The 15773-nt window shown below is 40.7% G+C and overlaps 1 protein-coding gene across 1 annotated transcript in view; it reads left to right on the top strand.

The window, feature by feature from the left end:
• APBB1IP (amyloid beta precursor protein binding family B member 1 interacting protein) overlaps positions 1-15773 on the top strand; it is a 61693-nt gene that overhangs the window by 33548 nt on the left and 12372 nt on the right. The window contains exons 8-10 of the mRNA XM_021387179.1: positions 3495-3569; positions 4814-4957; positions 7632-7742. Of these exons, the coding sequence (XP_021242854.1) occupies positions 3495-3569; positions 4814-4957; positions 7632-7742 (330 nt within the window). The remainder of the gene's footprint in view (positions 1-3494; positions 3570-4813; positions 4958-7631; positions 7743-15773) is intronic.

The raw sequence follows: 15773 nt of genomic DNA, 5'->3' as shown, positions 1-15773 counted from the left end.
ACTGACAAATAATAAGCACTGTGCCCTCTCAGATTTCAGGGCCAAGACATAAAGATGGTAATCAGTAATAAATGAAATTTGTATAGACAGGTGAAAGATGACAATGTACATCTGTGTAACGTTGGTTTGTGTGACTGAGTCCTGCTTCTCGAATGAAAAAGCAGCCTTGTTACAGATCCTGCATGGATAACGTTACAAACTTTCTGTCTTTACCACTGATTGTCAGTACTGGGTGGTCTGTGTTTCTGCTAAATAAATGCCAGATGCTTGAATGTGAATCAGTGGTAATCAGAGGAGCTTTGTTTTCTTATTACCAGTGTGCTGGGGACTTGCCTGAGCCAGATGGGTACTCTCCCCACTCATAGTACTGTTGATGACTCAAGCTTTGCTGAGACAGTGACAAAGTGTACTTACCTTGATAAACTGTCCGTGTGTATGTTAGGGGGTTGTATGATCTCTTTATACTGGTCAGTAAAAAAAGAAGGCTTTCAGCTTGCATGTGCCTCCACTTTCCACATCTCTACCAAAGTCCAGAGGCCCAACTCAGCTTAACAGTGCCCTCTGAGGTTTCTGTTCATACCTTCATCAGTGCAAAAGTGTGTGTGCCCACATCAAGCCAGCATGTTGTGATAAGGCCCCACCTGGAAGTGTTGCATATACAGGACTCTTGGCTACAGCAGCTCACAACAGTATCTCACAGTGGGATGAGTGGAGGATTGTTATTCATTCAGACCTATAGTTTTGGGCTTCACAGGCAAGGCATCGCTGTATGAATTACACTGAGAACACACTTCCAAGCAGGTTTTGTTTTGAGTTGTTTTGTGCTTTTTTTTCTGCTATGAATAATGTCTTCTGATGTAATCATGCAGCTGTGGTCTAAAATATTCTTGCATACCTTGTGGAGGTGATAGCCAAGCTGCTTTCCATCATCTATCAGTGTTCCTGGTCAACTTGAGAGGTCCCAGAAGACTGGAGACTTGCCAGTGTGACTCCCACCTACAAGAAGGGTCGTAAGGAGGGTCCAGGGAACTACAGGCCTGTCAGCCTGACCTCGGTTCCAGGGAAGGTTATGGAGCAGATTGTCCTGAGGGAGATCACGCAGCATTTGCAGGACAACTGGGGGATCAGGCCCAGCCAGCATGGGTTTGTGCAGGGCAGGTCCTGCTTGACCAACCTGATCTGCTTCTATGATCGAGTGACCTGTCTGGTGGATGAGGGAAAGGCTTTTGATGTGGTCTGCCTGGACTTCAGCAAAGCCTTTAACACTGTCTCCCACGGTATTCTCCTGGAGAAGCTGGCAGCCCATGGCCTGGACAGGTACAGTCTTTGCTGGGTAAGGAGCTGGCTGGAGGGCCAGGCCCAGAGAGTGGTGGTGAATGGATTAAATCCAGCTGGCGACCGGTCACGAGTGGTATTCCCCAGGGGTCAGTGCTGGGGCCTGTCCTCTTCAATATCTTTATTGATGACCTGAATGAGGGTATTGAGTACACCCTCAGTAAGTTTGCAGACGACACCAAGCTGGCAGAAAGTGTCGATCTGCCTGGGGGTAGAGAGGCCCTGCAGAGAGATCTGGACAGACTGGATCTCTGGGCTGAAGCTAATGGGATGAGGTTCAAGACCAAGTGCCGGGTCCTGCACTTTGGCCACAACAACCCCAGGCAACACTACAGGCTTGGGGCAGAGTGGCTGGAAGATTGTGTGGAGGAAACCGACCAGGGGTACTGGTTGACCCTCGCCTGAGCATGAGCCAGCAGTGTGCCCAGGTGACCAAGAAGGCCAATAGCATCCTGGCTTGTATTAGAAAGATTGTTGCCAGTATGAGTAGGGAATTAATTGTCCCTCTGTACTCAGCCCTAGTGAGGCCCCACCTCGAGTACTGTGTCCAGTTTTGGGCCCCTCACTGCAAGAAAGACATTGAGGCCCTGGAGCGTGTTCAGAGGAGGGCGACGAAGCTGGTGAGGGGTCTGGAGCACAGGCCTCATGAGGAGCGGCTGAGGGAGCTGGGATTGTTCAGTCTGGAGAAGAGGAGGCTCAGAAGTGACCTTATTGCTCTCTATAACTACCTGAAGGGAGCTTGTAGTGAGCTGGGGGTCGGCCTCTTCTCTCTTGTAACTAATGACAGGACAAGGGGAATGGCTTCAAGTTGCATCAGGGGAGATTCAGGCTGGATGCTAGGAAACACTGCTTTTCTGAAAAAGTGGTCAGGCGCTGGAATGGGCTGCCCAGGGAGGTCGTGGAGTCACCATCCCTGAAGGTGTTCAAGGAATGTTTAGACGTTGTGCTGAGAGACATGGTTTAGTGGGGTTATTGGTGGTAGGTGGATGGTTGGACTGGATGATCTTGTAGGTCTTTTCCAACCTAGCTAATTCTATGATTCTGTGATTCATCCATGGGCTCAAAATGTGCCCAGGTAGTCTGGAGCCAAATGAGTTCTGCTGCATATCCTACAGAAAAATATTTATTTATTTCCTAGCCTGTCAGTGGTGTAGAATGTTAGAAGTTTCTTTTATGTTCATACCACAGACTTGGCATCTGCATAGGCCAAATTGCAGGGTGGCTCACTTACTCATGTCCCCTATCTCACTTAATGTGAACTTCTAATACAGCAGTTTTTTTCAAAAACTGCCCTTGAGGTCATCCACACCTCTTCCCCTTCCTCTCTTGCTGCCCCTCCTAAAGCCATCTGCTATGGGACTTGCATTCTGGCAGACTGCTGTTCACAACACTGCTTGAAGAAGATGTGGTTATGTGGAAAGGCAGGGTTTCATTTCAGATAAACTTTGTTCCTATAAACATGGTATAACGGCAGGGTAGATATGCTGCTTGTTTATTTCATATAGTGTAGAAACAGTGTATTCATAATTTTGATATGTGTGTCTTCCTGAAAAACCGGTAGGTAGAGACAAATTCTCAGTTTTCTTGCTACAGAATTGGTGAAGGATTTTTAAGTAGATGGTTTTAAAAATTTGTTGTGTTTTTACAACTTTGTCTGCCTTCCAGAAAAAAAGATGTTTTATATCATGCTTTTTGTTCTGTAAACTTAACTGCTTGACTAATTCCAGGGAAATCAGTAAGGCTATCCCATGCATCAAGTGTTTTCAAAATGCACGCCTGTGTTCTATGTGCACTTTTGTTTAGCAGGTGATAAAATACAAGAGCTTTGATCATTACTATTCTGACCATGGATCCAAGTGCTACTTCATGCATAGCGTAACTCTTGACGTATCTGCTTCCTTTATGCACAGTTCCCTTACTGTCTACAGGCAGCTGTGCTTTTGAATTACCTTCAAAATGAAGAATTGAAACTCATCAGCAGGCAACTACGATTAAGGATTGGAAAAGAAGTGTCCACATAGGAAGTGTCCATATTCACCTGCCTTTGTTGGCCTACTCAGTATCAGAAGACTGAATAATTATTGAATGAGTTTTAGGGATCTGATTACTTGTATTGATATCTTTTTAAAGAACGTGAATTTTGTTTATGTCTTAATCAGAATTTCTACCTGGCAAACAAAGGGAAGAATGAAAGCAAAGAAATGAATGATAAAAGCAAAGAAGCTTTACTGGAGGTAAGCCAGCTTTCTAGGTTGATAATGGAAGGGCCGCCAAAACTGCCCCCATCTGTATCTGCTCTGTAACAACAGTGTTTGGATCTTTGTGGGCAAAAGTGTAGCAACAGGAAGTTCTGTGATGGTTGGTAGTAGCAGCTTTGTGTCTCAGGTTTAGTATTTGGCTTTTTCTCTGCATCTGCTGTTTGCCACTAAAAATGCTTATTTTATCTTCTGTCAGAGAAATTAAGTGAAGGTCAAATATGTTTGTTTAGCGTTTCTATGAAGGGTAATGACATGATACCAACCAATAAAAGCAATGTTATACAGCTACCAATAAAATGAATAACTGTGCCACACCCTTAAGTCAGCCTTTGTGGTTTTCTATTAGTAAAGTTGATCAGTAGCAAACAATTATATTTTGCACTAAAAACAGATGTACTTCTCACTACCTCGAATCATGAGCTGTACTGCAAAAAGAACGTCTGCACTTTTTCAGGAAGTCTGTTTACCCTCTTGCCTTTCTTGCTGAAGTTTTGCTTCAACTGTATGCTTTGAGAGAGGGAAATCCAGAGTTATGTGAAAGTTACATGAAAGATTATCAGTTTTCCTGGTAAGCATTTTGGCTTAGGTAAAAGAAAGATACCTTTCTTGGATGCCTGAGGATTCTCTTTTTTTAAAATTAGTACACCAGATGTCAATCAGCAGAAGTCCTGGTAAATTCTGTAGAGTGTGTTAACATTAAAGATTGCCCAACAGTAGGTCCTTCAAGCAAACAATGAAGTATATTTCTTTAAACAGTGTTGTAAATTCTAGCATGTATTTAAAAGTGAAAGTGATGATTGATGTTCTTTTTTCTAAGTGACTACTGAAGATTCTCTTGACAACTATATTGCTCTACAGAATTTATAGTTAGAGCAATAGAGAAATAACAACAGCAGTACCAAGCGTTCTGTTTTATTGCATTCGCTAGGTACATCTATGTCAAAATCTTTTGTAGTTGTTTTTGCGTGACCCTTTAGAGAACGGAGGGTTTACACATCATCTTTTCCAGTGTGAGCACCCAATTTGTATGGCTGAGTTATCACATTAGCTTGGAAAAGTTTCCTGCCTAAGGTGTTTATCCCCCTGGTAACTGCATTCCCCATATTAATATGTTCACTATCACAGGAAATGTATTTTTCAAGAGAGCATTTTTCTACTGTTTATTAATAGAGTAATGCTTAAATCCATTGATTTTGTGTTATATTATTCTTGTTGCGCAGGAAAGCTTCTGTGGGGCATCTGTCATCGTGCCAGAGCTTGAAGGGGCCCTTTATTTAAAAGAAGATGGAAAGAAGTCCTGGAAGAGGCGTTATTTTCTTCTGCGAGCTTCTGGAATTTATTATGTACCCAAAGGAAAAACCAAGGTCAGGAAGCCAAACAATCCTTTTAGGAATAAAACAATTAACAGAGGTGAAAGTGAAGAACTCCCAAGGTGGCATATTAGAGAATTGTCTGGTGCATCTGAAAGAGTATTCTTTTATTGTTTTGTTGTTTTTATTTTTGTTTTATTTTTAAATTTGGCTGCACCACTTGTGCAAATATTAGAATGTAGTCACCGAATCCTGTCACGTTTCCCTCCTTCTGATTTCCATGGTGAGATAAAAGCATTAAAGAAATAGCACTCCACCGGAAATCAGCAGGGGGAAGGAAAACAGCGCAGCATTCTTCAATTGGTGTTATACTGCCAAAGTACTTCACTGTTACATGAGTTCCCAATGGTAAAATATTTAAAAAATTCTGAACTAATTTTTTGTCACAAAAAAGTGGAATCTTGACTTTGTAGGCTACTGACTTCCTGTGCCAAAAACCAGTATGCAGAAATGGCAGACATTCTTTTCCTACAGTGATCTTTACCTAGAGAATGTTTTGCTTTTTACGACTGTGCTTTGAGTTGAAGGAAGTAAGGCAGAAGCGTCTACCTGACAGAACCAAATTTACTGACATTAAGTATTGCAAGGTATTTAAAGAGTCTGAATTGCCAGCACTGGAGAAGCAAAGGAATACTAAGCATATTGGGAGGCTGGCGTCTCATTTCCACACGATGAGGTACAATGGCAGCTTCTGGGGCTAGTGGGTTGTTTTTGGCTTTTTTTTTTTGTATTCTGAAAAACATTTCTGTTACCACCTGCATCTCTGCTTACACTTCATATTTGAAAATTCTGATGCTGATGACAGAGCTTTACTGTTGCAGTTTGTGCTGTGAAACTTAAGTGTTCTCCCATTTCCTGACTAAATTAAAAAGAAAAAAAAAACAATTGATAGCTTGTAAAGAAAGTGCTGCTGCTCCAGTGGCCTGTGCTTATAACCAAATCTCAGTGAAATAGAGACCTAGGTTACCTTGCTACTTCACAGCAATTTATTGTGACTTTATCTGACCCTGAGATAACGGGTTTTCATCCTTCAATTTTCTTGCACACACACAACATTCTATCCATTAGGACTTGGAATGCTATTTGGAAGTCACTTGAAGTAGAGTAAGAGTAAGAACAGTCAAATGGAAAGTCCATTTGGGGCATTTCCTTGTAGCCTGCCTCCATCAATAGCCAGCAGCAGGTCATGGTGATATAAAGAGTGTTCATGCAACTTGCTGCAGTCGTTCAGATGTTGGTAAAGTGATTTTGTAATCGTGTTTTCACTTGTTATAAAACAGAAAAGCAAAGAAGTCTGCCATACCTTTGGCATTTCACGCTAGCTATAGAATACATTACAAACCTTTAAAAACGCAGGAATAATTCCAGACACCTTTATACTGGTGCCTCCAGGCACCAGTCATCATTGTCATCTTTGTTCCTTTCTTCATTGTTACCCTCCCTGTCCCATTCAAAAATGTGCTGCTAATGAATAAGGCCACAAAGCAGCAGAATCAAAACTATAGATACAATTTTAAAATGTTTATGTTCGTTATGTTGTTTTGTCTGATCACGTTAACATTGAAGAAATGCTAGCAGTAAGTGACTTTGTCCCTTGCATGAAAATAACAGATGCGTTTGTGTTGGTCTTAATTGCCACGACCTGATTCCTAAAGGAAAGGAGCAACTCCTTATTGTACAGTGTGGATTTGAGCATGTTTGGGAACTTGCAGTGGTGGAAAATCATAAGTTTATACACCCAATGACAAAATCTCTGACATGAACTTCAGGGAAGAGGAGGGAGAAGTCATGTCTACATACAATATGGAGCATTTTCTCATTAAAAATCTTACTTGCAAACTCAGTTTTTAAATGCACTAGCATAAATAAACCCAACTCAAGGGCATATTGTAGTGAAGGTAACAGTAAAAATGAAAACAGCGTAGAAGAACCATCATATGTGGAAGCATAACCCCATTCTTAGGGGTAGGGAGGGTTTGTTTTTTCACAATTTCCTGATTTCTCAGTTTAATCAACAGTGACTGTGTGACCGTTTCTGCATTTCCACTTGAAGTATTGCAAAAGGTATGCTTTGCATGTAGACTTCTGAACAGAAAAGTCTGCCAGTAACAGAAACCTTGTTACTTAAGCAACACACTGTGATAAACAGAACAATAATTGTGCCAGGAAATTTGAGAAAATTCAAAGTAAAACAGATGAAATGTGTTTTTATTTCTTAATGAGAGCTTACATTTGTTACATGAATCAAAGAGAGTCAAGCTCCTAAATCAATTTAGAACCCAAAACCATCATTCTCCACTCAGAATTATAAGGGTGTGGTTGCAAGGTCTGCATGTATTTTACAAAAGTTGTTTCTTACTATGGTCTTCTGTTTACTTTTTTTAGCCTTAAGCCAAAATCCCCATGCAAAGCAATAAAGCGTAGCAAAACCAGAACGACAGCAAAATGTTGCACTGTTACATGTTATTCCCAATATGTGCTAACCCTCTTCCAAATGTTAGTTTAATAATGCACACTCTTAAAATGTATCCTTCTTTAGTCAATTTTTTAGGACAGTTAAAAAAAAAAAAAACCATCAGCGTTCATACACTTGAAAACAGTCCTTTAATGAGTGTCATATCAAAAGTTAATTTGTTCTAACAATGCTGTGCTTCATTTTCATTTATAGACATCCCGGGATCTGACGTGCTTCATTCAGTTTGAGAATATGAATGTTTATTACGGTTCTCAACACAAAGTGAGATATAAGGCACCTACAGATCACTGCTTTGTCTTAAAGGTAATGTACAAGAAAAATAAGTTCTGCAAATGTCGCAAATTTCAAAAGTATTTAAGTTTCAAGCTCCAAGGAGACTTATGAGATTTAAAAAAAAACATGATTTTGTGGAAGATATTCTCTTCATCATTTCATTCTTGATCAGCAACATATCTTTACAGTCCTCTGAATTGTGGGAATGGTAGTCCTATGACGTGTGTCTACACTGTATCTGTAAACTTCAGAACAGGGTTGAATGTGCTTCCAGTGATTCCTCAGGTGACTGAGCACATCTGGACAAATGTCTCACAAGGCAGTTGTATGGTGAGAAGATTGGCAGTCCCTAATGTTGATGTTATGTCCACTTTTTTGTCTACTTTTTATTTGCCGTGTAGTCGTACCTGATGAATAGTTTGTTGGTACAAAATCTTGTCTGAATAGATATTTTAGGTCGAATATTTTATTGCAAAGCTACTGGTAGCATGTAGGCAAACAACACTGTTCATGCAGTCATGAATTTCTTGCTGTAGAAGTAAGAATCACACAGGTAGCTCTTCGAGTAGTAACACTGCAGATAGGCTAGGCTGTGTTTCTCTCAGGAAAGGAAAAGCCCATGCTTTTCACATAATTCACGTGGCAGAAATGACGCCTTGAGGCTGCAGTAATTAGAGCTGGGTTTTAGAATACAGTGGAATTACTGTGTATGAGACAGAAGATAATATTGTTGGTTCTTCTCTGTTTAAGGGTCTGTATTGCAAACAAGATACTGAAAAACACAGTATCTTGCTGTCTCAGAAAGAAGGTACAGGAAGCATTCACATCAGAAGTTGCTTATAATACCACGTTGCTGTCTGTAGCTGCACACTTTCAGCATTTTTTGGTTCAGCTTCAAAATATCTACTAGCTTGATTTACAGATGGCGAAGCAGAAGTGGTTTATAGACTCAGACTTGTTTTCCATAGCAGATATAACTAATTAACAGTGCTGGAAAGTTTTAATACTTAAGTTCTCTATAAAATGCTCAGGGAAAAACAAACAAACAAACGAACAACATCCTGTGTCTTTCTTTGTGAAATAGGGATGGTCTGAAAAACACAACATGTAATGGAAAACAAAAAAAGGAAAAGAGGAGGTGACTTAAAAAAGAAGGGAAAGTAGAATTTGTAAACCTTTGAGACCAAATTTGTATCTATCTATTTATCTATCTTTGATTTTGTTTCAAGATTCAATCCAAAACAGATATCTGGTCAAAGAAGTATCTGACTAATTTAATAATAGTTATTCACTTCTATTCAGATGAGAATAATAGCATGATTTTTGAGGTGTACATAGCAATATATTTAACTGTTCACAATGGGTGAGAAAACCTTCTGGATTTATTGCCATCTCTTGTGAAAAGAGGGATGTCATAAATAAGATCTTTAAAAAAAGTTACTAAAGTAAAATACATGCTTAGTTGGATGTGTGATGTTAACACCTTACCCTCGATGTGAAATATGAAGAACAAGATCAAGAGCTCACTAGGGAGTTTTTTTGTATAACAGGCTTATAAATGTATGAAACATACTTAGCAAAAGTGTTTGCTCTGATGTTACTTAAGTGTGTTTGCAGTATACTGGAGTAAACATCATATTGATGAGATCGCTATATCCAAGCAACTTTGCTTTGTGATGAATACATTATGTTACGTTGATTGTTCTTCTTTTTAATTCCCTTAAGTCAGCATTTGGTAGACTCCTGACTGGATCAGTTTCAGATTTGGCTTCTACTGGCACTCTCTTGCAGTGACTGAAGTTGCTAAGGAAGTATAAGCAAGCTTTGGTATCTTCAAATCTTTTGTTATTTCAAAAGTGAAAGCCTCCCACTTGGAGTGGCTCTCTAAGAGTGATGAAATGGATGGTTTCATATTTCTATGCTGTAATTCAAATTCATTTTATACCAATTTGAAGTCTTTCAGCAGAGATGAGTTCTGTCATATCCTTCTCTTCAGTTGGAGCTGAGGATATAATACAGCTTGAGATCTGTGGACTGAGGGAAAGATCAAAGTTAAATTTTATCTCTCTGGTTGGTTTTTTGGTGACACAGAAGTGTGTGGAGAAGGACATAAAGCCATTTATTGCACTTAGTCACATTTTGTTTCTGTTTGTTTTCACGTGGAAGTCTCCCAGAATAAGATATTTCTCTTGCTTGGGAGACACTTGTTCTGAAAGGTCCAAGGGAAACAAACCATCATCCTTGAGATACTTCTCATCCTGTTGTATTTCAAGAATGAAGTTCTCAGTATGGAATGACAATACTTGGACATACTAGTGCAGTGAGCAATAGGCAACAGATGTAATAGGTAAACATTTGCCTTCGTTTTGCTGCTAACCTGGTAATTCTGAAGGAATTTGCATGCTCAGCTCAATCTCATCCAGATAGAAATTCCTCCACAGCCACAGTTGCACTGCTATCTCTTCACAGCTCTTCCATTCCCCAGAGTGTGTCTCAGGGCAGTGAGCTTTGCAGAGGTTCTCTTCCAGTTGCTTGTTTGTGTTGGCAGCAGGAGAAGATTATATTTAAAACAAACGGAGGAAAGTCACTGGAAGGGCAGCAGCCATAGCCAATGCTAGCTGTTCACTGAGGACAGCTGTAAATCAAAGGAGATGTTCATATTCTGGAAAACAGGTTAATCCATAGTCTTTAACAGCTTCAGCAAGCTGTAACATCAGTCAAAATGTTTTTGTATAATAACATACTGCTGCATTTTATAAAGGATTGTTGCCTACTGAGGACACTGAGTAGTTCTTTAGGAACGGCTCTCAAAGCAGTGAGCAGTAATCAGCCAAGTTACTTCCTCTGCTGTATTTCAAACTTAACAAAAGAAACGGCCCAGCTTAGGGGAAAGAGCCCAATTTATATGTTATAGTGCAGGAGAAATACAGGAACTTAGCAATGTCAGCAGTATCTTGCTCCTGCGCTAGGTGGAAAGTCCTGCTGAATTTTGAACCAGGCATAATCTCTCTGATTTGAGCACTGAGCTGTAAAGCTACTGTATTTATTTCTGACCCTACTGGTTAAGCTTATTGGCTTCCTTACTTCAAGAGAAGGAGAAATGCTGTTCTTTCATTCAAAGGGCAGCAAATGGCCAGTGGTCAAATCTAGAGTTGAGTGTCATCTTATGCTTGAAGGAAGCATCACTTTTTTTCCTCTAGCCCCTCTTTGAATGGTGAGACCTCTAAACAAATAACTAGTCTAAAAACAGGAACATTTGCACTTGCCTCCGAAGATCCTGTTTCATATTATTGGGCAGAAAAGGTAGAATATTTCTTTCGACTAACTCCCAGCCTTTGTCAGTTCTGTGTGTTTATGGAGGGAAGAGTCCTCAAGAGTTATTATGAGAACGAGCACAGCGTTCCTGTCATTTTGCAGTGCAAGGTATAATCAAGAGTTTCTGGGAAAGAAGAGCACTGTAACTAATGTTAAACACAACCAACACTGGTAACTTGGTTTTGACTGGAATGATGAGATATCCCAGGTTGTCTGACACTGCCCTGAACTATGTGGGCCTTTTCCCCAGCGTCTCCATGGCATTTCTTTGAATACTGCTTCACCTTGATCTTTCTAAACAGGATGTGGGCTTTTTCTCTGGTCTCTTTGTAGGCTAACAGTCAGGTGAGGGGCTTGTATATACGGCGAGCCTTTGGTTTTAGTGCCTGCCCCAGTTAACACACAGAATATGTGCCCAATCACAAAGCCTACAAGCAGGCAGCTCCCTATGTCCTGTTGTTTACTTGTTCGCTTGATTTAATCCAGCCACTTAATTTTAACTTCAGTGGTTCATACCTACCTGGGTTAATTAGCTGATGCCAGATGGGGTACAAATGTTAGTGTAACAACAAGAAGATCATGCACATCATGGGAAGGTTGCTTTGACACTTAAAACAGAAGCCAGTGTAGGTTTTGCAGCCTGTGATGTTGTACCTAAACAAGGCATTTTGAACTAGCTCATATATGTATTCTGGGCTGCAGATCCATTCTGTAGGTTGTTCCTCTTACAGCCAGAGAAGTGTGATGAATTCTGAGCACTCCTTGCCTATCATTTGGTCCTGTTACGCCAGCATATTGTTGTATATACTCTAGCTCAGGCTTAAAATGCAGAACTTTTTGCTTATTCCTTAACCATCAAGACACTAAGGAGATGACAGGAAAAAGGGTGGTGCACCAAAACCAACTCAAATGCACGTTATGTTGACCATCAGCAAAAGACAGGGCACTTTGCTGAACTTATATGGGGGTTTCTTTTTGGGACCACTCAGGAGACAGCTGCAGCAACTGAACAAAGCAGCTACTTCCTCCTACCAGCTTCTTTTAGGCAGTGGAAAGGCCGGCTGGGAGCAGCTGAAAAGCACAGCTGGCTCAGTGATGTCAGAGAGAGGAGTCACCTTTGGCTGTTCCTGTGCAGCAAACCAGAACAGATATGGCTGGGTCCCCAGGATGAGAGCATGGCCTGGCATGGAGGCTCCAGTGGACTTGGCTTTCAAGAATCCATAGGTGTTGGGGCAACTACAAAGCTCAAAAAACTGTTATGTTTCCCAGTAGCTACTTGGCCTGTATGGATTGTTCTACACTGGTCCCTCAAAGTCCCACGCGTAGAAAACACAAACCAAAAGACAAACGCCTCAGTGTACTGAAAATAGAGTTTCTGAGCTTCCCCCTGTTCTCTGCACGGCTGTCTGCCACCACACTGAGAGCACTAGACACTCCCGGAGAGAAGCAGAGAGGGAAGAGAAACTTTTCTCCTTCACAGACAAAATAATCTCCCATGCTGTGCTCAGCAGGCGTGCTAGTTGGAGCTGTTTGGTTCCTCACAGTATCCTTTGCATTTACAAAAGCCAACTTTTGTACACGGATTCCCAATAGGTCTTCGCTTTCACTGCCTACTATGTTATTTGGGGAGTGCTGTGGAAATAGATGAGACCTTTTGTGATTAATTTTGTATTCTGAACTTGAAAGCCCTCAAAACCAAGAGATTCCACCATGGAGGAAGGAGTCTGTTCATCTTGCTCCCAACAGCATCTATTGCACTGAGCAGAAATTGTGACATAATCTTCATTTTGTGCAGCGTGGGTGTGTATGCCAGTCCAGGAGCTGGTTTTATCATACCATACTGAAAAATCTCTCAAAGCAGACAAATAGCAAGGTAATCTATATGCAAATTTGCTGGTTTAGTCAGTCTGATGTGCCTGTGACAAAGACTGAATTTAATTATAGTTTATTGGTGCTGGTTGTGCTTGAGTAATCTGGAGGTAATGGTGCATAATGCTGAATTAATCTAGGATGAAAAAAATTGGTTTCCTGGGGATAAACTGAGACAAAGGCAAATCATCTTCTATTTCCACAGCTGGGTACATTTCCCTGTGCAGTCTAAGCAGCTAAGTTTTCCTGGTGTCATTTGGAAGCTACCACGCTTTTTAAAAAAATGAATATTTTACAGGATTTGGGAAGTAAATTTTCAAGAAGAATAGCTTCCATTTGCAGCAGTGGTGTCTTTCCAGCAGGTAATTTGGAATTTAGTCACTTCATTGCTGATTCCCTCCTCCCTCACACCCAGTAAGCTGCAGAGCGGACTGAGTCACGTGCATAACACGTTCAGCACAATGACAGTTAAGAAGGTAGAAGATGAGCATTTGCAGTGGTTGAGACAGAAGTGTAGAACGAATGGCTAGCATGGAAAACAAGGATACACAACAGAAAATTTTCTTTATGTGGAAGATTAGGAAACTGTAACATTAGTGTGAATGCTTTGGATATTCCTGAGTAAAATTAATTGTTAGATAAACTAAAAAAAAGCAGAAATATTTATTACAGAACGCTTTGAGATTTGTGGATTTCCAGCCGTAGTACATGCGAACAGTTTTGTAAGATGAATGTAAATACAACAGCAAGAATGAGATCAGTGAAAGGACAGAGAGAAAAGGTTTATAATACATTTTGAAAATGTGATTTGCTGTATAAAGCAATACTTTGGTTACAGGGCTATTAGACATATTTTTAATGAACTAAAAATATTGCCTCAGTCATTAGAGAAATGGAGGTCAGAAGAATAGTTTCCTTGCAGCAGAGCAGTTACTGTTCTATCGGTACAGTTCACACAGGTCTTCAAAAGCTCGTTTAAACCTGCTCATCTTAATGCAAGAAGCGCAGAGCATCAGAATAAGACCGCATTTAACAGCAGACAGCAAATTTGAAGCACTTTGGAGTGGTTTTTGAAAAGTGCTGAGTATTAATTCTGCTTGCAGTCATGGGAGTTAGAAACAATTCAGCTTTGCTGAGAGGTTAAGGTAGCACAAGTTCGTTGTCAGAAAAGAAGATATCAAAAAACATGGAGCGTTTGGAGAAAATCTGGCCTAAGGTCAAGGCTTTTGATCCAAAAGTAGTCACTGTTTTTGTGCTTCTGGCTGTTGTTTCTGCCTCAAAGACTAAGCAATGATCCATATATTTTGGGTCAAACAATTCAATGAGATGCCTGAGTAACTTCAGTTTACTTTTCATCTTCAGTGTTAGAAGAAGGGGAAACAAAAAAGAATTTTTTATTGGGACAATCTCTGATTTCATCCACACACGACGGGACCGCTTTTAGTCATTTGCTCTGGGATAGAACCATAGAAACCACATTTTTCAGTTCCCGTTTCTTCAGGTTTTCAATATGTTCTTTTTTTTCCTTAAGCAAAGATTTTATATCTGAAAGTGCAATCTGTGCATAAATATTTTTTTAAACGTCTCCAGGAAATAAGCTTTTTATATTCAAGTGCTTCTGCTTTCTTTATCTCTGGGCAGTGGATGCTTGAAAAGGAGACAGTGGGTGGGAGGAGAGCACTAGATTCTGTTCCAAACCCATTCAGCTGCTTTCCTGGGAGGAACCTGGCACATCTTTTTGCAGCCTGACACTTGAGGTGCTCAGTCCTTATTAAGTATCTGGACAAGCATCCAGCACTTCTGAAAACCAGGCCAGACCTCCACCTGTGTCTGTTTCCCTAGCCATGGAGTACTGATGGTGCTATTTGTTCATCATTATTAAGAGCTTTGACATCAACAGAGAAAAAAGTACTGCAGTCACACTGTGTTTCTATGCACCATGTTATTTATTAGACACTGTACAATGGATTTAGGGAAATTTTGGAGTCCCTTTCTACTAGCACGTTTCATTCAAACAGTGACTTCTGGGATTATTACTTTTTAAACATTTGTCTTCTCTAATTTCCTGTGGTGCTGCATGTTTCAGAGGCAAAGGTGATAAACCTTTCCAGAGATGTTTTCACTTTGCTGTCAAATGATTTCAGTGACCTTTTCAGGACACAGTATGCACCATGTAACAAGACAATTTATCTTTCTCTACGTGTGAAATATGTTAGCTGTGGTGTACTAAGGTTAGCATTACTTTGTCTGAAAATACAGTATTTCTCACGTGACTCAGCCATGATTGATAGTGCTATGGCCTCTGCTGGGCTCACATGGAGATTATTACGGGGTCTTTGAATCTAATTTAGCAGCAAATGGCATGTGTAGTGACCAGAGCTCCTTGCCTCTGCGTGCTGTACTAAACGACTGTCCAGAAACACAGGAGCTGTGAAAGGAAGAGGAAACTGGTTTATTTGGATCTTCACACCAAATCTTCATTTAGAGGTGTTCTTGTTCTTTGAGTTGATTGTCGGGACTCAGCATTTTTATGTACTATCTGATAGATACTGCAGTGACCTGCAGATGCTGCAGTTGAGATTTCAGCTTGTAAAGGTCAGTGTCAGCAGCAGAGACATCTGCCGTTTTGTGCTGCCAGAGGAATTTCACTACCCAGTTCTGCCCAAGCTAGCAGGATACTGTGGTGGTTGTGGTTGGCTGAAACACCGTACTTTCCAGTCCAAAGTTGCCTGCTATCTATGGCTAAAAAATGAGGGAGGACAAATGCCTCCAGGTGGGCCACTTTCCAATCAGTTTTTACAGGTGTCACCCTTCACTATGAAGCTTGGTGCTGCTGTGTATGATCCCCTGGTCAGGCCTTCCTCACAGCAGCCTCTG

Source organism: Numida meleagris, chromosome 2, assembly GCF_002078875.1.
Source record: "Numida meleagris isolate 19003 breed g44 Domestic line chromosome 2, NumMel1.0, whole genome shotgun sequence".
In the NCBI taxonomy this organism is placed as follows: domain Eukaryota; kingdom Metazoa; phylum Chordata; class Aves; order Galliformes; family Numididae; genus Numida; species Numida meleagris.
The sequence above is the reverse complement of the archived record's forward strand: the minus strand, read 5'-3'. Positions and strand labels throughout refer to the sequence as shown.